General features: G+C 44.7%; 1 protein-coding gene across 1 annotated transcript in view; it reads left to right on the forward strand.

Annotated features, from left to right (window-relative positions):
• SATB2 (SATB homeobox 2) overlaps nt 1-21,855 on the forward strand; it is a 156,011-nt gene that overhangs the window by 113,284 nt on the left and 20,872 nt on the right. Inside the window, exon 10 of the mRNA XM_015569155.1 lies at nt 10,789-10,986. Coding sequence (XP_015424641.1) covers nt 10,789-10,986 — 198 coding nt within the window. The remainder of the gene's footprint in view (nt 1-10,788; nt 10,987-21,855) is intronic.

The following is a 21,855-nucleotide window of genomic DNA, read 5'->3' on the forward strand; positions in this document are numbered from 1 at the left end:
CTCAGCCTCCAAATAACTCAGGTGGCTGAGTGAAAGCTGCGGGTGCCAGGCGGCCCCACAGTTAGTGCTCCAAATGCGCGGTGCCTCCGAAGAACGCGGTGGCCCCGGTTCTGTAGAATCTGGAGGAAAATGTAGTTCCGGGAACTCATATGCTGAAGGATGAGACTGAGCCTGAGTGGGGATCCGGTGCTTTGAAGTTTTTCTGTTTTGCTTTGGGACCGTGGTCTCGTGCTCATTTGTGCATGGGGAACCTTGCTGGGAATAGCAGACGAGATGGGCCCATCAAATGCTGGGCTTTTTGAAATGGTGATTTAACAGACGACATTCACTCCATTTTGTGAGCACCAGCTTTGGCTTTATAAAAAGCATCTTCAGTGAAATCAGTTGCGTTATTTGGTACTTTGCACGTGTCTTTGGTGCCTAGCCACAGGGTGCGTGCACAGGACTAATAGTGGGACTTCGGCCACGGTGCTTAACCCCTCCAGGCTGCAGTGGGACATGGCCACGCTCTCTTCCTTGCACTGAGGGATGGAGAGCAAAGGTTCCCCCCTTTCCTCCTTTCAGTGTGTTTCTCTGGAGAGATCAGGAGTCCTTGGAGGGCCGGAGGAGGCTGCTGGGTAGCAAGGCTTCCTCATTCTCTCTTGGATGTGAAATCAGGGGAACCTTTCATTAGGAGCTTGGGGAAAGGGAGTGGGCATGGAACCTTGAAGGCTCAGTTCAAATAGACACCATGGCCACTCCCCTTCCATATTAACTATCTTTTCAAATAGAAATGAACCCTCCATTAAACCACATTCACTCTTTGGTGTCAGTTGCTGTCCTCAGCTATATATTAAGAATAATACCTAACACTGTGTGTGAGGCAAGCTTTGAATGATAAGGCGGAAAAAGAAAGGAAAATTTTAGAGAGATTGCAGGTTCTGGGCCCAGATGGTCCCTGAGGGCTTAAGTGTTGAGCAACACAATGGGAAGAGGGATTCAGAAAAGGAGCTGAAAGAGTGACAAGCTTTTGAGGTTTTGCTTAAGGTCCCGCTGGTGGAATATATTCCTGGGGAGTGTGTGTGATGCCATAGTGTGTGGGTTATGTCAGGATGCATTTGTGTACAGGTCTCAGCGGCAGGTCCTTTTAAAATAAGGCAAAAAATGAAGGAGAAACAGGTAACTTTACATAAAGAAAAATACTGGATATGTTATTTGGTTTGTTTTCCTTTTATTGCTCTTTGCCATTGGAGTTTATAACACAATCAGTATATGTGCTAACATCTTTTCATTCAGTTCTGGGTTACCATATTAATCTTCGCTTTTGTATCTCTTTTTAAAAAATGTCCCAGGCACAATTTAGTTGCATATATATTTTAAAAATACCTCTATTATATGTTAAAGTAATAATATCCTCACTTTAGAAAATTTAGAAAATGAAGTAATGAGGAAATACGAGTCCCTCATGATCCTACTACCCAGAGATAGTTACTGTTCACATTTTAGAGTCTTTCCTTCTAATGTCCATACATGTATGGGTGTGCACAGGGATGTTTACGATCATACTGTATGACACATAATTATACGACAAGTCAAAAGTACAATTTTTAAGGCCAACTTTTTATGTAGGGGCATAAACATATTATCTGTAGTCTCATTAGTTAATTTCCTTTAGAAAATATTGTACAAGGATCGAAGGTTTGCCTCTTTGCACAAGTTACCTTATATTATGAATTTTCCTTTTGGGAGATGGCTTTATAGGGGCAGAGTTAGCTCAGGCTAATGGAAGCAGATCTTCACCCCATCTTTTTGGTATAAACCATGACAGGAAGTACAGACCATATGATGCCCCATGTAAAGTGAGTTGGTGATCTTAGTCTTACTCCTGATGATTTTGCTTTTGCTGTCTTGGATTCGGCGTGGAAGGCAGACTGAAATGAGGCAGGCAGCCTCACCTGAGCAGCTGCCCCCTGTTGCTGGTCAGTGATTTTTATAGCCTACCAAGGAGGGCTTTCTACACTCTTGTCAAGTGGGGGATGGACGCCATAATTTCAGGGCTGTCCACCAACTTCAAATAAAGAACTAAGCCGTCTGCACTATAAGTACCATTTGAAAAAATGATGATGCCACATGGTAAAGAAATTAGATTTCTCAGCATTCCTGTTTCATTGCTGGGTTGAACCTGTCTTTGATTCTCTGCCTTTTCTCTCAGCATAATCTTAGAGGATTAGATTCTAGTGAGATTTTGTAAGCAGAATTCCCTCAAGATCTGTATCCACCTTATAGTGAGGAGTTGGGATCTTTTTACTGTGCCCACCATTAGTTATGTTAAGGTTTCATGCCCTAAAACTAGCTTTTATGGGAGCCCTTAATTAGCTATCAACAGAGATTAATCACAGAGCTCATATGCAGATCTTAAAATGTCAGATGCATTTACCCACTGCTAACGTTTATGTACTGGTTTTAAGCGCAACTTGACTGCAGAAACCTGGAGTTGCATGATTTTGCCTGTTTATGACACGGCGCCTTTGGACACGTGCATGCAACTTTGAAATAACTCAGGCTGGCATATTAAAGCCACGTCTCTGAACACTCCCAGCAATCTTTTCAAGAGGACATTGAGTTAAAGCAGGGTTCTTACAGTTGGAGAATGTTGGTGCCTATGAATGATTCCTACCACTTTCCTGTAGACACGGTTTATCTTCTCCCTTTCATGGGGCCAAGAGTAGGGTGAGGCAAGCTAGGTCCTAGGATGTGCAATATAAGGAGGCCTGAACTTTCAGAGCCACACCCCTTACATTTTGTGCACTTGTCGCTTGCCTGCCTCACCCTAGAACCAGCCCTGATCTTTAAAAACAACTACCATTCCCAGTTTTCTGATGTGTTTGGTTTTTCCTCATGCACTTACAAGTTTTTGAGGCACTTTGCACAATATATAGTATTGTGTCATAGGTTTGCTAGAATTTGGACCTGAAGTCAGGACCTGGAGATACTTTTGTTGTTTTCTGCTTCATATTTTAATACATTTTCCTGGTAAGACCTTTCTACTACTTAAGTGGAGAAGAACACAATTCCAATTCATTCATCTTTTTGACAGATATGGACAACTTTTTTCAGATGCATGTTCCCATGTACACATGTATATGTGCGTACATATTTATATAAACTCATACCGAATTTCCACACTGTTAGGTAGCAATGTGTATCCTATGTATCTAGCGTAAGGAGGGCAGAACGATTTTATAAAATCCCCTCTTGACTTGAGCCCTCTCTAACAGAGGTGAAGGAATTGGTCTGAAATAAAATTTTCATTACTCCCAATTACAGACTCAATCTTTACAAGCACATCCATAGACATGTGAGGGACATGGCCCAAGAGAGCTAAAAATTGGTCCCCATGAAAATACAGTTTGGAACTTAGTGTACCATTTTGAAAAATAAAGACAGAAGTGGGCCATTTTTACTTCACACATGCAAGGCCTAAAATAATTAACCAGGAACTATAGCCACATGCCCAGCACCCACCTTTGTTTGGTCTGAGGTGACCCCCTGTCAGGCCTTCGCCGAAGCCCTTGAGGAGTCTCCCTTGCCATTAGCCTTTTACCCATTTCAGCTTCCTGATTAGGTTATCTTGAATCGTTAGGGGGTTTATTTATTTTAATAGACACTTATTGGATTCATGAAAAGAGAATTCGGTGACTAAGAAACAAGAGCTGAATATTATCTGGCTCATTTCACACTTCACAAGAGTCTCAACCAGATGAAGAGAAATCCTTTCACAGCTACAAAAGTTTGTTTTGGGACTTTGTGTGCTTCCACTTAGAAAGCGAACTGTCTGTGGTTAATAATCTGAATTTCCTTCTGAGACGCTCAGAAAACATTTCCTTTTGGGTGCATATGCTGACATTTTCTGTATTGGAAATGTGGGTGAGTAAATGGCCTTTTACATGGCTGGTGTAGGAATCCTTGAGTCATCCTCTGGAGCTGTTCATTTGCCCACTTATTTATTGGCGTTCCCAGCAGGGCACAGGTGGTGGGGGCCATTGACTGAAGATTGAATTCACCCATCAGCTCTGTGCTAGACACATCAGGGGGAACAGGAATAGCTGTGACAAGGCCCTGCCCTCAAGGCTCATAATACCTTACTTAACAGGAACGGCCATTTATGTGTTTTTTTTTGTTGGAGATCAAAGCCCACTGTGAACCTGTGTGTGTTGCTGAGCAAACCCTGGTTTGTATTTGTTCTAAAATATTATAAAAACTAGGAAATTTGTCACCAGCATGGAATTTATTTATTTATTTATTTTTAAGGAGAAAACATGGGGGAGTTGGAATCATTACCAGTGTCCTGGCGGTAGGAAAACAAGTACCTTAGTAGGCGATGACATTTCAGTACCACGGACAGGAACCTTACTCTTCCCACTTGCATCCCCTCCCCCATCACGTAACCTTAAGTTTAGGAGCTAGGATTCAAGCTTACATCTGATGGACTTCAAACTCAGACACTGGCCTATGTTAAAAGACCTCGCTGGTCATTGGAAAATTCTCAGCCTTTGATGTGTCATTTGGAGAATATGTCATCACTCATTTATTGGCTACCTGAAAATTTTAAGATTTTTTTCTTAGTGAAATAGATATTGCCTTTCCTCATTCATTTTAACCCAGGAAAGCTTTAAAATGCTTCATCTGAACAACAGCAGCAACACACACAGAAAAAAATGATTAAAAAGATGAGAATGGATTTTTAAAAATGATTGATGTAGTGTGGCATTTAGGTCATTATTTTTTAAAATGAAACTCCTAGAGAATGAAGCTGATGAAGTATGTATTTTACTACAGCCAGGCCATTGCGAGTCCATGGTGTTCTCATCTTTATCCTAGTGTTTTCTCGAAGGACTTGTTAGGAAGGGAGGGAGGAAGGAGGGGAGTTAGGAAGGGACTCCTCGCCAGCCAACTATAACTCCGAGTTTGAGGCTGAGAAATTCTACACTCACTTCTATACACTCTAATAATTCCAGCTCAGTCCTATGAGCACTTACTGAGCAATTTTTATGTGCAAGGACCCAGAGTCTCCGCTGAAAGGGCTGGATCGAGGAAGAAGCCGTCCCTTTCCCTCCAGCCCCATCAGGAAGCTGACGGTTGCGATGGGAACGCAGACGTGCTCACCCATCACAATAATCATCATCAAGTTGTGAAAGAGTATAAGCAAAATGCCTTGCGGTCAAGCGAGGCTGAGCAACCAGTTTTCAGGAGATCAGTTGAGACCATGTTGGCTGAGCCTTGAAGCACAACTTCTCACGGGGGACGAGGGTTGAGTCTGAGACATTTCAGCCAAGGGAGTAACTCAAGGAACATGAGCTGTATCTAACATTTGTAATTCACTTAGCCTCAGTGTTAGCTAAAGAAAGTTTAATTGACTATGGAAACATTCAGCCCACCTTTGGTTAAAACTTACAACCGTCCTCAAAGAGAAATCACACATAGGTACCGACCCCGCAGCTCATGCATGGAGAGAGGACTCACCAAGCAGATTTGGGGACTGGAAGTAACTCACAGCAGGAGCACGAGGTCAGTAGAGAAATGGGTGGGAGATGAGACCATGAAGGAAAACCAGGAGCCAGTTGTGCTTCTTACTGCTTCCTCTTTCAATGCTTTTGAATTGTGAATGAGGGATGTCTCATTTAAGCAACTCTCCAGTGACTACCACTTTGCTGAAGGACAAACTATGGGGTTATTATTCATCTTCCAGAAAGAAATAATGGCACATGTCTTCAAGTAGTAAGCATTGCTAATACATTGACAACATAATTTGCTTTGTAAATTTAGATTGATGTACAACTTTATAGGAACACGTGGACTTGTAAATAAACTATATTTTGACGGGTGTGCGTGCCGAGGAGGATCGGACTTGTTTTTTTCTACTGAGGGGGTAGGAACACGTGGAGTTGTAAATAAACTATATTCTGACGGGTGTGCGTGCCGCCTCCCCTTCATAGTGGAAAAGGAGGATCGGACTTGTTTTTTTCTACTGAGGGGAATATATTTGGTTAAGAGGCTGACAACATGGCTAAACTGAGATGTTAATAGATACAATTTGCATATGCACTGAATGTGTGAGAATGCTTTAAGCATCGATTACAAGGATGCAGCCTTTAACCCCTTCCCCAACAATTTTTTTGTTAAAAACGTTTCTTTTTCAGACTAACTTTTTTATTTTGGTTCTATATAGTATTTTTGATGCTGGTTATGAAAACAGTTTGTAACTTGTCTTCCTATAAACCATATTTTTTTACCATATTTTCTTAGTATACTCGTCGACGACTGAAAAAGAACATTTTGTGAAAACGAGTATACACGTTTCTGCCGGGGAAGGGGTTAAATCATTAAAAATATACCTGTGCTGTTCTAATTTTTCTTATTCCCTCTCTGGAGTCCCTATGTTTAATTTTTTTTTTGAACAAATTTTAGACTCACAGAAATGTAGTAGTTTGCAAAAGAGTAGTTTCCATATATCCCTCACGTAACTTTCTCTAATGTTAACACGTTACATCAAAAAAATTACTGTAGTGCAATAATTAAAACCAGGACATCAACAGTTTTAATGTAATTAACTAAACTTAAAAAATGTACTCTAATTTCAATAGTTTTCCTCTAAGTCCATTTCCTGTTCCAGAAACCACACAGCGTTTTTTATTATTTCTCCTTAGTTTTCTGTGGTCGGCGACTGCTCCTTACACTTTCCTTTTTCTTTGGCCTTGCCATTTTCACAGAATGCTCTTTTGTTGACCATCTCTCAATGTGGGTTTGTCATGATTCGATTGAGGTTACGCATTTTGGGCTAGGCTACCGCAGATTTTATGTGTGTCCTTCCTGGTGCATCACATCACAGGATTCATGGTGTCCACATATCATCGCTGGTGATGTTGACCTTGATCACCTTGGTCAAGGTGATTTCTTCTTTGTCCTTTAATCCTAATAGTCAACTATTATCTGCTATTTCTGGCAAATAAGGTAACAAATCATGGAATGTACCATATTAATTTCCCAGAAGCTCCAAGAGGGTAACCACTTGCCTGAAAGTCACTCAGTTACTTAACGTTGGAGCAGGAACTTAGCAGTTAGGTCTCTGGGATCCAAGTTGAATGCTCTCTGTGCTTCTCAGCTGTGCTCAAACACTTAGCCTTAGTTTTACCATACTAAAAAAGCTCAACTGACTATAGGAATATTTAGCCAACATTTGGTCAAAACTTACAACCAGATTAAAAGCTCATGGTGCCTCTCACGGAACTGCCAGGGCTGAGAATCAGATGAACGCCTGTATCAGTATTTCCAAAATGGACCTCATTCTCCTGGAATGCACCACATACCACACAGGGAACAACAACAAAAAACCTACTTGAGATTTTTAACAGAAAAAGGAGATTTGTTTATTAATAATTCATGAGTTCCCATTGAACATGCACGGCAGAAACAGTGCTATTCAATAGAGAATACTGTCATCTGTCACTGTTTTATTTGACATTTACACTTTTTTTTTTTTGCCTGATACTGCAAAACTTTCTTGGATGGCATGCAAAATTTATATAGATGAAAAAAATCCCAAAGTGGGGACTCATCTCTCCTGAGATGGGTTCACTCATAGTTACATACATGTGTGTTCAGGCAAGAGCGTGGTACTTTCTCACACATTCATTAGCCACCAAACAAGCTCATGAGACGTCCCACTGAGAAAACAAAGATAAGCTTCCCCAATGGCTTGGTGGAAGGGTGGCGTGAATAAAAAGATGGGGAGTGAAATGGGAGGTGAGGTGGGAGAATAGATTTCTGGAAGGTGAGCATAAAATAGGGAGAGTGAGGAGAAGGCAAATCATGGCTGCCGTGAAGCAAACGGACGAGGACACGTTGCCACTTCAGATGCAAAATAAATAACTTATAAGTGACACCACGGGAGCTCCGTGAGCGGGGAATCCCGGCATTCAGTAGACCCAGTTACAGCGAGAGCTCCTGGCCGTTTTGTGCTGCTGTAAGGCTCCTGACAATCTTTCTGCTCCGTAGGTTAGTTATTATTTATAAAAATCGCAGAACCAGCTGATACATTCATAAGCTAATTATTGAAGCAGCTGGGTACACATGGTGCAATATGTCCAGGCTGTGAAGTATCACAGATTTCTCGGGGCCTGCTGCGGAGGGGGCGCGCTGCGGAAGGCTCCAGCCCTTAATCTGATCAGCCAAGCAAACACTTGGTGGGGAAACTAGATTAATAACCCTCTAAATACCATGAATGTGCTTCATCTTCAAAACCGGGTTCCCTTAAACACGCGATTAGCTCAGCTCCACCAGGGATGGGGGCGGGGGGGAGTGCTCTGGCGCCCCGGGAACAGGGTCCTGTTGGCTCCCTCCCTGTGCCAGAAATTAATTTGGTTTGCTTATGTCTGCACACATGATCACACTTGTGTCTAATCCGCTCCCTAATAGCTTCAAGGTCGGGACCTCGCATGTCAGTGGGCAAATTGAGCACCACACTCCTTAAAGACTGATGGCAGACAGCAGGGCCCGCGACGAGGCCATAGTTGGTTCTAAGTGATTGTAATGAGCGCCGATTACAGCAGCGCCTATAAATCAAACGCGGCGGTGACTGTGGTGCGAGACATTCCGAGCGTCCTAAGTGGAGGTACCACTCAGCTGTCACCTGTCCCCTTTCAAGCGCTGGCTTCCCACAATGCAGTTCACGCCTCTGGCGGAACGGCAGGTGCCGTCCCCCTGAAGGTCTGGGCATCTCAGAACTTCATCCTTTAACAGATGTAGGTTTTTGTTTCTATTTTCTGTTAAATGATCGGTCTCCAGGCTGTGGCTTCCCCTGGGAGAGGTTAAGCATGCCTGTTTGAGAGATCGGAAAGAGTTCAGTTGGAGACGCATTCAGATCTGTGAAACGACAGGGAAATAGCTTATTTCTTCCACAGATGATTTCCATTTCAAGAATCCTTTCCTTTGTACCAAGAAACCCTCGAGGAAACACGTTGGGACTGGGAGGTTTTTTTTAAAAAAAAAAAAAATCATGAATTTTCTGATAGAGATAAACGTTTTGTCTCCGATGTTCCTAGACGTTGCACCTTGAAAATCAACTAGTACCTACCTATCTCTCTGTTGAGTTGAAAAAAAAAATCTATGAAAATGCTTGGAAAAACATTTCCAAAGAAATGATTAGATGCCTTGTTTTCATTCTTCCTAGCCCTCTAACTCTCCCCAGCTTCCAGTTTATTGCAAGAAAAGATCAGGTCTGCGCAAATGTGGCCTCTCACTTGTAAAAACAAGGCAGTGTTGTGTTACAGATTAGTTTATAAATCCCCGGTGGCTTCACAGTTCAGTGCCTACAGCTGCTGCAGATGGGCCTGGGTTTTTGTCTCCTCGCGGTGCCGCAGCCAGCAGTTGAAGGAGAAAATGGAATGATCAGGTTATTAACATGGAGGCCGCGAGGAAGAGGCTGCACAATGCGAACAGCTGGTGTTGCTGTTTTGGCCGATGCAGCGGAGATAATCAAATCTTGCCTTTTTTGGGGGGAGTGGGGGCAGTAAAGGCAGAAGACACAGTGGAGTGTCTGACGAACAACAGCTCATGATATGCTATGGGGGCTTTAGGATGCGTGTCGGGAACGCCCATTGGCTTACAAGTTGTGATATAGAGATTTGTGGAGGTGTGGGGTTGATTTTTCACGAAGTCATTTGTGTTTACTTATGCACCTTGCTGGAAAAATTCTGACTCTTTTACAAGAGGCATGATGTGGGACAGTTCTTGCTTTTAAAATTAGCGACGTAGCTTGGAAATGATGAGTTAGAAAGCGACTGGGGAAAATATTTTGACACGAGTCAGCGAGCGATGTTGACAGCATCCTCTGTATTATTTTCATATACTCCATCATTATTTGCATTGCATTTTCTTCCTCGTGCCGTTGCGAGAACATTCGGATGCCAGAGGTGGGAGGCACACATTTGCAGGTGTGACCTGGCCCACTGCCTACATTCCTGCAGGTGTGGCTGTGGAGGGAAGGTGATGGGGACAGGGCCTGGAGCTGCAGGCATTCAGAGATGGAGCACATATACACTTCTTTTTTCTTTCTAGCTAAGGTGCTTGCTTCTGTTAGGTGGAATTATTGATGATTGTAAGGCTGTTTTCTCCCTAGGGAATTCAGTGCTCTTCACACTTAGACATTGTTTTTCTTTAGAATTTTCCATCTTGTAATACACATTTGTTCATTTTCACTCTTTTCATAGGGTGGGATACCATCCAATTGGCTAATTTTAGGAAGGGAGAGGGTGAGAGAGATAGAAACATCAATGATGAGAGAGAATCATTGATGGGCTGCCTCCTGCACGCCCCCTATTGGGGATCAAGCCCACCACCTGGGCATGTGCTCTTGTCTGGAATCCAACCGGGAATCCTTCAGTCCGCAGGCAATTGGCTAATTTTAAAAATTGTAGTAGACCAACACAAATTGCTTTTTTCTGAGGATTGGCTAACTAATCTTGCTTGAGCATCTTTTACAAAGGAACTGAGAATTAACTGAGAATGTCTGTGATAGGAAAGGTGCTAAGATGATGACCACGAGTGAATATTCTCAGGCATTGATTGCTGTGACCCGCCCAGTGGTCTCTAGTTGGGTGTAGAGGTGCCGGCTGCCCCCGCCCCCGTGCCTCCCCAGGTTGGTGGGAGCAGTGTGGGCAGGAGAGTGTGATCACAGGGGAGGCGCTGCCAGCAGCCAGCAGCCTCTGTTCTGCGCTCCTCAGGTGACCTCTAGGGACCTTCTCTCCCCAGGGCTGGCTGTGCGAGCTGCTCCGCTGGAAGGAGAACCCCAGCCCGGAGAACCGCACGCTCTGGGAGAACCTGTGCACCATCCGTCGCTTCCTGAACCTCCCCCAGCACGAGCGGGACGTGATCTACGAGGAGGAGTCGCGGCACCACCACAGCGAGCGCATGCAGCACGTGGTCCAGCTGCCGCCCGAGCCAGTGCAGGTCAGCGCCCCCTTCCAGTGCCCTCCTCCCACTCTGAGCAGCGCTGGCGGTGCTGGCGGCTGTGGGGGTCTCAGGCTGTGTCCCTAGGACAAGGCCCCCCTTCTCTCGGTGGGAACAGTGTCCGCACACATGCACACACCTGCTCACACAGAGAAACGTGACTGAGCATCAGCGCCAGAGGCAGCCCCTGTCTGTCCTAAGGGCGTGTTACCTGTGGGATCGGGAAGCAAGAGGTTCGTGCGGAATTACATCTCCCCGTCAGAAAACATAACTCACAGTTCTCATCAGTCCATCTTCTAAAGAGAAAACACTGAAGTGGCCGTGAATTGAGTCAAAATTCCTCCAGGAGTGTGTGATGAGGCTGAGGGAAAGAAATATCCCCATGAGTTAGGAAATACCCGTACTCAACCGAAGCCTGGGAAGGAATTATTGAGAGAGTCTTGGAATTTTAAGATGCATTTTTGCCATCTTTGGTTTCCTCTGTTTTAGAAATCTACCTTCACTTGGGCTGCATGCTTTGTTGCTTCGCTTTTGCTACCATTGAAATATTTCTAAGAATAATTGAGTTTACTGACTCTTGCCGAACTCTAAAATCAGTTAGCTTCTGGGAGAAATCTTAACTAGGGGTTCCAAGGTTACACCCCTCAGAGTTTTGCCCACAGATTATTTTGGTAGGTGATGAGATTTGTCCTACTGCCCATACCGCCAACCCAGCTGCCACCAAAGAGGACCCTCCACAGTCTCCCTCTGAGTAGCACGAAGAGGAAGGGTGAGGCAGGCGTGCACGTAGCTGGGTATGTGTGTGTAGAGAATGAAAGAGATGAGGAGAGAGAAAGAATCGTTTCTTGATCAAGACTCACAGGAGAGGTGGTGCAGGATGGAGTGAGATGCCCTACCCTGACGCTTCCTATCTTCTTTCCCCTTGGTCCACCCTTACATGCCCGAGGGAAAAGTGAGAAGTGACTTCTGGCTTATATCACTTTTCATCCAGATATTGACATCTCAGTTAATGCTTTCCTGTTCTCATTGGTCAATTTCCAAAGTCACAGATTAAACTCAATGACTTCCTAGAGCTAGAAGCAGCTAGAGGCCGTCTCATACCATCCACAGCACACTCAGTCAGTGGGTGATACGGGCGGGCTAATAAGTGGCTGAGTCCTCACTCCTGGCTCTGGGGTGGTGCTTGGGGGTCATTCCTCGGAGGTGAACCCCTGGGCTTGCCCTTCAGGACCCACCCCACCCTTTTTCCTCCTCTTGACCTTTCCTGGCTGGGGCCTCGTTCACACACCAGAGCACCTCCCCTATTAAATCAACACACTGACTCACATAGAGCAGGGTTTTCCTATTTTGAGATTTAGTAGAAATTAAAATTTTGTTTTGTTTAGGAAAATAAATTTATACAAAAAATTTAAGGGAACCTGCATTCAGGTTCATCTTAGTTCAATCCAGCAGTGAAAGGCTGTTTTATTCTAGACATTGGCAGCATCCCATTTTAAATCCCATTTTTATGTTAAGGTTGGAAATTTAGAGAAGTTTGAGATAAAAAGACTAAAAACCTAGTCTCCATTATAATTAAGAACTTTGCTTTATTTGAATGATGGCTCCTATACATTTCAGTCTCCATTTTTTGTCCAGAAGTTTTCATTTCTATGAGGTCTAATGTTTAGGGAGCTAAAGGATATTCAATGTGATATTTTTTTCTTTTAACTAACCAGTTTGAGAAAAGTAAATATTAGAATTGGACAGCCAATTGATTTATGAGTTTTATTATCTTTTATGATAGTATGTCAAAACTGGAGTGTGCTAACAATACTTAATGGCTAAGAATCTGTAATTTTTTATATTCAGTTTTAAACACTTTGTGGCTATTAACATTAACTTCTGATATCACTGAGAGCATTTTTTTTATTGTATTAGAGGTTATTCTCATCACTCAGATCTTAGCTAAAGAGTTTACAAATTGGGTAATTTTCTCTACATTGACTTAACCTTAGCCATTGACTTTGAACCCATAACTACTCTGAAACTCTTCAAATAGATCACCTTTTCTTTTACATTGTGCCTATCTCTGAGTTGCACTGATTTGAATGCTGCATCTTTTTTTTTATCAGCAAAATACAAAGTGTTGCATTAAGTATTCATTAGAGCCTTGATATGAAAAATAACTGGAACTCCTGAGCCTGGAGAATGCGCCTGGCACAGCTCTCTGACTTGGAAGGGACTGTATTCAGAAAGACCCCAAACTGCTGAACAATGTCTGTAATTGTCCAGAAGAGAAGCCATTGAACTCAGGCCTGGAATTCACTTGTATCCTTATACCAAGCAAACGTTTAAGGAGCTAGGATTGCTTACATATTTTGGGAATTTTAAAATTCATGTGTAGCATAATATTGGTTGGACGATGTTACATATTGTCTCATTAGGCAGAAAAGGCACCATTATTAAATTGTTAGCTCCGGTGAAATCAGTGACGATGAGAGCTTCTGGTATATGTAGCGGATTGAAGTGCACGAAGTCTGCCTCACAGTGGTCACAGGAGGATGCCACTGACACTTCTTTAAGCAGCCAGGGCACACGTTCGTTCCCAGTGTTTCTTCAGTAGTAAGGCTCTGAAGCAGGGACGTCGTGCATAATTCCCCACCTCACTGCTTTGTAGGCGCGTCCCCTCCCCTCGCCCGTCAGCACCCTCTGCGACGTTGGGAAGCACCTTGGGTCAGGGCCTCTCTCCTCTGGGACGAGGGGACATTTTTCCTGCTGTTGGTTTGCAAATAGCTTACAGATCGATAGGCTTATGTTGCCTACAGCTGTGTTTCCTTTTTAAGGTCCACAAAGGGTTTTAAAATTTAAAACCCGCATTTAAAAACCAGGAGATTTCACATCAAATCCAGATTTCACATAAAAGCCATGAAATCAGGAGATCCACCCCCTGGCTGCTTGGCTAGAGCTGGTCCTTCTCTGCAGGGCACGCACGCACCTCGCCGCTGCACGGCCCTCGCCACCCACCCGTGTCCATGCGTGTCCATGACTTCGTCCGTAGTCAGTTTTGCAGTTTATTTTTATAATCCTAACACCTGACAGAATCCTTTGAAAGCTTCCCAAGAAATGCCGGTTGGTGGGATTTCCCCTCAAAGATGAGGCTAGGGTAGGCCATGGTTGGGGTCTAGCTGGGCTTGGCCACCGAGAGGTGCTGTTGGCCCCAGAGACTGGGGGGTCCTGGGAGAGGGAGGTGGCTCCGCCCCAGGAATTCCGACCTCTCGGGTGGTGAGTAGCCTTGAGGTCCAATGGGACTGTCTGGCTTCTCCTGTTCGCTTTCTGGTGTTCTGGGTCCCTCCAGAAGCCCCCATTGAAGGCCCCGCCGAGGAAAAGGGGACTTTCCCAGCTCTGGGCACACATTGCACAGTAGATCCCTCTATACTGGGGGCCCTGGGTGGGGGCAGTGTTGCCCCAGGGGGTGAAAATGGGTTTGTGGGGAGCACGAAGAGTCTTTACAATGGCTCATGGCCTCCGAAGGGAGATGTTCAGTAGATCTCTGGTATTAAAATGTCACGAAGCAGGAGAGATGATTAGGGAAACATCCCTCAGTAGGCGCCTTCTGGGATGATAGGAAAGTGGGGGGCGAGTGCTACTCCCATGCAGGGTACTCTGGTCCATGCAGCTGTGGCTCAAAGGAGGCCAGCACAGTGAGACGGCGTGGAAGGCGGATTACGGCATTCCGTGGCAAAGGTGAAACAAGTTCTCTTTTTCAGGCCAAAAGTTGGAGGCACAATTGTTTCTTGTGGTTGTAGTGATTTTCTCCCTACTGGTTATTACGACCCGAGGCCCTGTAGTGAATGGAGGACCAAAAACCAGTCAGGTCAGGGTGTCCGTTATTATCACCTGCATTTTTTATACATTTAAAAAAACACCTCTTTATTGTTGAAAGTATTACATATGTTCCCCCCCGCAATTACCCCCCTTCTAGCCCGCCCCTGCCCCCCACGCCAGGCCTTCACCCCCTATTGTCTGTGTCCAGGGGTTATGCACATATGCATACAAGGTCTTTGGTTGATCTCTTCCCACCCCGCCTCCTCCTCGCCTTCCCTTGGAGATCGGACAGTCCATGTATTTTTCAATTGGAAAAACTGGAGCAGAGACGTGAGCCTCGCCCGAAGGCCCAATCGCCCGCTGAATGAAAAGGCAGGCGCTGGCATCCTGATTCCTCTGACCACACTCTCCGCGCACCGGAGAGGCAGGGACGGTGCTCACGGACGACTAGGTCACTGCGTGGGCCTGGCTGGGGAGCCGTGGCCAAACGGTTCGTGTCTGTGAAGTGCGTGCTTTATGGCTTCATTATATTTCCACCACAGTGTTTCCATGGCTTATTTTGTAAGCTCAGGAATTCTGGGCTTGCTGCTGTGTGGTTTCCTGACAAGTCCTTGTTTTAAAATTCCATGCCATACACCGGGGAGGAATGTGAGACCTGGTGGGGACAGCCGCCGCCGGCGTGTGCCCTGCTCGGCCCATGGCGGCCCGCTGGGGGATTTGCAGCGTTTCCTAACCCACATGCCCTGCCACTGCTGTCACCCGGGGTCCTCAGCCAGGGTGACTTGGACCCCCATGGATATTGACAGAGTCTGAAGACATTTTGGGGTTATCATCACCTGGAGATGCTACTGGTACCTACTGGGTGGAGGCCAGGAATGAGGCCAAATATCCCTCAATACACAGGGCACCCTCCCTACCCCCAAACCGAGACTTCTCTGGCTACCAGTGCCAGGTGCTGGGGCCAGACCCTGGGATGGACACACTGTTACTTGCCAACACGGTAAGAGAAAAAGCATAGTGACCACTGCGGCCTATTCCTAGCTCTTCCCGTATAAACCCCAGAACTAAAAATAGTGGTGGTGACGGCGATGGGTCTTCAGTCCCACAGCATCTCGCCTTTTGGGGAACCAGGCTTCCAAAGTGTGGGACTTTTATGTCTTATTTTCCTCAAACCTTGTGAAAAACCAAGGGGGGGGGGAGGAACTGACGCTTAGAGAAGCGAAGTAACTTGCTCAAAGGGAGACCTCACTCCACATCAGTCTGCCTCCGTGTCTGACTTCTGTCCGGGTGCTGGGCAGAACGTCTGCGTGCAGCCCTGGCAGCCAGGAGCACTTGCTGTCAGCTGCCTGTGTAATGCAGAGCTGTTGAGGTATGTAAGTCAGTTTTATATTTTTATTGATTTCAGAGAGGAAGGGAGAAGGAGAGAGAAAAATGTCAATGATGAGAGAGAATCATTGATCGGCTGCCTCCTGCACACCCCACACTGGGGACCGAGCCCGCAACCCGGGCATGTGCCCCGACCGGGAATCCAACTGTGACCTCCTGGTTCATAGGTCGACACTCAACCACTGACCCAAACCGGCCGGGCCTTGGTCAGTCTTTAGTCATTCTTTCAGATCCAGTTTTGTGAGCTTCCTTTTTCACAGGACACTTAATGCGGTGAAACCTATAGCCTGGGTGTGATGTCAGAGAACAGAGGTGACATTTTTTATTTTGCATCACACATTTTTGAGATAGCTTTAGAATATGACTCCCGTTGCTAATATTTAAGGGTACTTTACATCTCTCTTTGAGCCCTGAGAGTTCATTCATGCTTCTGTACTCCAGCTGTAGCCATATCTTGATTAGTGAATTTGCTTCCTTTTAGAAGGACTTCTAAGAAAAGAAATGTGTAAGCTAATTAATAGTCCGTTATGGATGTTTGCAAATTCTCTAACCAGGTTACTAGAATTTCCCCCACCTTGGGTTCATCCCAAGCTCCTTCTTGCAAAGCCTTCTGTCTGAATGGGACAAGGCTGAGTCCTGGGGAGAGATGTGAAAGGACACTTGTCATTTCTAATGACATATTCCAGCAATTAGGGACAAGTAGGTCCTCACCTGGGAAAACTTGGGGAGCCCCTGACCTTCAAGGAGGAGCCCCACTAGCTTCTTTCACATTACTATTATGTTAACCACATGCATTTGTTCTTCATTTCTATGTTATGATTTAGCTTTTCGACGTGTCCAAACTTTTACATTTGTGACTTGGGAGTATAGAGCAGATTTGGAGTTCATTCGCAGCCAATTTGTTTTTTCTAGGAAATGGACGCTTCCGTCTTGGGTTGACCTTCTCCCAAAGTGTGGTGGATGTGTTTCTCTCAGTAATGATTCCAGAAAGTTGAAGAACCTCCTTAGAGTCAGTAGCCAATAGGTTAGTCATTAGCGAAAGTTAAAGTTTTTGAAAGGTGCTCTTTTACCAGACATTCTGACAAAGACTGTTCAGCTTAAGGGCCTTCAGCTTAATTATTGGAGATAAAGTCAAAGAAATTGAGGGTGATAGACCTTCATGAAAATCCGGGTGTGGGACTGTGAACGTGGTTAGGGTTCAATTACCCAGCCGTAGGCCATGGGTTCACCCTCGTGCTTGCTGTCTTAGACATAACATACCTCCAACTCATGTCAGCTTCTTTCTACCCCAGCTTTTCTTCTCACTGTCACCGGATTGCCCGTTTACTCCGAATCCTTGTCTACCTTGTACCTTCTGCTTATACTCATAGTTTCTCTGAACTATAATTCTGCCTCCTCAAAACCTTGGGCTACCCATGACCTTTGCTCTACCTCATAACTTACCTCTGTGTCTTTGTCAAGTCCAGCGTCTGTTGCCCAAACTATATTTACTACTTTAAATTCTTATACTCAGAGGGAAATTGACTGGTCCACCTTAACCCACAAAGGGAAACTTTCTTGACCTTTAATTTCCAACCAGTCAGGTGAATGCTTCCTTTGGAAAGCACCGCCTTTTAAAGGTGGAGTTCTGTTGGGAAGAATGTTGGAACAATATCATGAGAAGCAGAAAGCTAAGTGGCCATAGACCACCTGTAGGTAACATGTTAATGGGCGGCCCTTGGGCCGGAAATTAGGGCCATATCATTGAACATGGCTTCTAGGACCCTGCACTTGCCATGGTGGATGATTGCGGGTATGAATGAGAAGTCTAATATAAAATTCTCATATTAAGGGAGATTTATATGATTTTTTATGTAAAGTGCTGTGGACATGCGAGCAGAAGGAAACCAATACCCAGGGCGATTTTAAGTTTCACGTGTGTCTAAAGTTTTATTCCTTTTTATTTTATTGCATTTTTAGAGAAAAACATTTATTGTGTATTTCCACGTGTTCAGGCATTGTGCTGTAGGTACTGTGAGGAAGTCAGCTTAGAATGTTATAGTAATGTTCTGGGTCTGCTTGTTTATTTCTTTAAAGTGGGGTCAACATTTTACTAGGCTTATCATGTCGGTAATTGGAATTAGCTCTCTGCGTCTCATTCTTGGTGGATTTGTTCCAGTGTTTTTGCCAAGCTGAGCTCTCCCGCCTGCACTTTCACAACACACCACCCTCCAAACTAAACATCAGGGCTGGCTGGGAGCGGGAGATGGAATGTCAGTCAACCGGGCTCCCCTTCCTGCATCTGTCCCGCCCTGTGGGGACACACAGAACCTTGCTCTTCCATTATTGCTGTGTTGCTTTAAAAAATAGTCTGACTTTGATATTTTGCATTTCTGAGGTGCAGCATGATCCCTCTCTCACACTGTGGGTTACTGATATATTCGTTGGCTTTTAGAACCAATGAATGGAAGGTGTTTTAGCCAATGTTGCTCTCCAGGCAAAGGTGAGAATCAGGATTGGCTGTGTCACTGACATCCTCCAAATACTCCTCAATGGTACAGGTTCCTTCACTGCCCAGGGCTCAGGAATCACTAAAATCATCCAATCACTAAAATCATTTATTTCTTTAAAGTGGGGTCAACATTTTACTAGGCTTATCATGTCGGTAATTGGAATTAGCTCTCTGCGTCTCATTCTTGGAAATTATCAGTTTTATGTCTGGTTTAAAAAATTTTGGGACAGCAGGGTACTCTTCAGACACATTTTTTTTGTCTTTTTTCCTCCTGACATCAAATGAAGCCACAGGTAAACTTTAGCACGTTGGCCTTTTCTGGATGTTCTGATAGGAAAATAATATCAAACATGTACACATAATACTTTCAAACATAAAGCTTTGTTGTCCTCCTTTCTTCCTTCCCTCCTTATTTCCCTCCTTCCTCCCTCCCCCTTCCCTTCCCTTCCTTCTTTTGTCCTTTCTTCCTTCTCTACCTCACTCCTGCCCTTTTTTTTCTTTCTTTTCAATAATCTTAAACTCTTAAAAAAAAAACCAAAACCTGAATAAACAGAGGGTAATGGCTAATAAATTTTCTGAGGGGCACACTGATGAAATTCGAGCACTAGGGAGCAAGTTGGGAAAGCGAGAGGCAGAATGAATAGAGAAACTAAGATACGCATTTGAACGTGTCCTTTCTTCCCTCCTCTCTTAGAAACAACAAAATAAGCTTGAACTTAAATTAAGGCAATTGTGGGGCCCTGTCACATTTCATCTGTGAGAACCAAAAGACACCCCTTTGAATACGTGTAGAGATGTCTAGCAAAATCTGGCTTTTGGCAACGATGATTAATATTGATGGAAAAACTGTTTTCAGGCCTCAAGTTACAGACGTGATTGAGAAGACCGGCCATTTTTATTCTCACATCTCTACTCACTTATTTAACAAATATTTGTGGAGCTCCTTCAGTGTGCCGCCTATTATTCTGAGCACCACGTGTGTAGCAGTGAATAAAACAGGTAGAATTTCACACATGTTTTGAGCAGTTTTCCCCTTTACTCACTTAGAATTATATTTTAAAACAAGCTTCCATTTTCCCTCTTACTACCTTGCCTTAATCTAGAGTTCCACTGGGAGTTAGTGGAATCCATAGGTTCTATTTCTTTCTCTGATTCTGACTTCGGGTGGAATCTCTTTGCTTCAGTTTTTCTAGCTGCTTCCAGAAGGTACTGGGTAATATTTTTAAAACACACTGAACCTCTCAGAGACGATATTATCTAAAAAAAAGGAAAAAGAAAAGAAAGAAAGTATGGCTATTTGAAGCAAACAGACATTCTGAGACTATACTAAAGAATCCCAGGGGATTCACATAGTTCTAAAAAAAATTGCCTATGCAGGTTAGTGATTGAGTGGCACTTGAAAAGTTGGTTTTGATGGGAAACAGGAAAGTATGTCTGTTTCACCCCTAATTGCTCCCTGGCCACACAGACAAACACTGCTTTCCAAATCCTGTTGATGTTCATTCTCTCCACCCAGGTGACTTCTCTAAGTAGCTACCTTATGACTTGGCCCCGGGGTTATGGGTGAATTTATTGTTAGTACTTGACCAAATCCCTTGAACCGAACTACCTGGCTCCTGGAGCGGGTGCTGGTAAAGCCGTGTGTGGCCTGTGGAGGGTCAGGTGTGTGAACTGGTCCGTCTCCAAGGGAGCAGTTGTGGCAGAAACACACACACGGTTCTGGGACCATGGGAGCCTGCTTCACGCTTCCTCCTTACGTTTCCTACCGGAGCGCTTCGCTCTCATCGGTGGTTGTGGATTTGGGAGGTGTTCATTGTCTCTGTGGGAGAAACAGCTGCCCGTCTGCACAGAAGGGCTTCCCCACGTGGATGAAGTTCTCATCAGTTGACTGTTGAGAGCAGGGGTGCTAACTTCACAGACTGTGATTCGGGCTTGATCACCCAAGTCCGTAAAACTGAGGGAAGGCTGTAGCTGAAACAGGGCTTGAGGCTCGCTCTGGACGCTCAGTCCTCGTTGCTTTTCTGAGATTTATGGGGCCGCGTGCTGGAAATGATGCAACTGACAAAACTGGCCCACAAATCCATAGGAGTACAGCCATTTTTATAAAATTTTGAAGTGCCAGATTTTTTAAAAAAATTAATATTATTATTGATTTCACAGAGGAAGGGAGAGGGAGAGAGAGAAGCATCAATGATGAGAATCACTGATCAGCTCAATTATGAGAGAATCATCAATAGGTTGCCTCCTGTAGGCCCTACGCCGGGGATTGAACCTGTAACCTGGGCATGTGCCCTGACTGGGAATCAAATCTTGATCTCCTGGTTCATAGGTTGATGCTCAACCACTGAGCCACACCGGCCAGGCAAAAATATCTTAATAGAAAGTACGATATCCAAATGAAGATTAGATCTCTTTGACCTCCCCTCCTCCTTCCTCTTTAACACAAGTGATTAAGTGATCAAAGTGCTGATCCAAGTAGATGGGCACCATAGCCAGCCAGAAGCCCGAGGAGGAGTCTGGGTAATGAGGAGTGAGTGCTGGGCCTTCAGAAGACCTGGGTTTGGGTCAGCACTGGAGTGGGAGCTCTGCGGTCTTGCTGAGGCCACTTCCACTTTCTGGAAGTAGTGACAGTAACCCCAGCCCTCCAGGGCTGAGGCTTACACAAGAAGGTAGTTGCCCAGAAGGCGCTGAGAAAGGGTAGCAGGATCCTGGTAGATATGAGGGCGCCTCCCCTCCAGCGGCTGTATGTTGTGCAGCTGTTTGGAGTCAGATTTGAACAGTTCAGAGCTGTCTAGTTTCATCTGATCTTTCCACATTTCCAAGCTCTTTTAAAAGGCATTATATGTTATTTAAAAGTGAACTCTGGATAAAATCCCTGTTAGGCATAATAAAATGCGTTGGATATGACAAAAGTGGGTTGGTACTTTTTAAAAAGATGATTTTAGCTTGAAAAAGCGAAAAGACCACGTAGCTTCTGCTGACCCTCTCAGCACATTCCAATCCACAGGGTTGTCCAAACGTCACTCACTCATGACAGTATTTGAATCGCATTGGTCCAGCATTAGACAAGCACCCACCCACCAGCAGCTCTGCACTGGCCTCTGATGGGCGCAGACGGAGAAAGCGTCTCTGGTTGGTGTTGCTACCAGAGGAGTGAATACAGGCTTTCGCACAGTAGGCTCAGTCGT

This window comes from Myotis davidii, unplaced genomic scaffold (genome assembly GCF_000327345.1).
Source record: "Myotis davidii unplaced genomic scaffold, ASM32734v1 scaffold945, whole genome shotgun sequence".
In the NCBI taxonomy this organism is placed as follows: Eukaryota; Metazoa; Chordata; class Mammalia; order Chiroptera; family Vespertilionidae; genus Myotis; species Myotis davidii.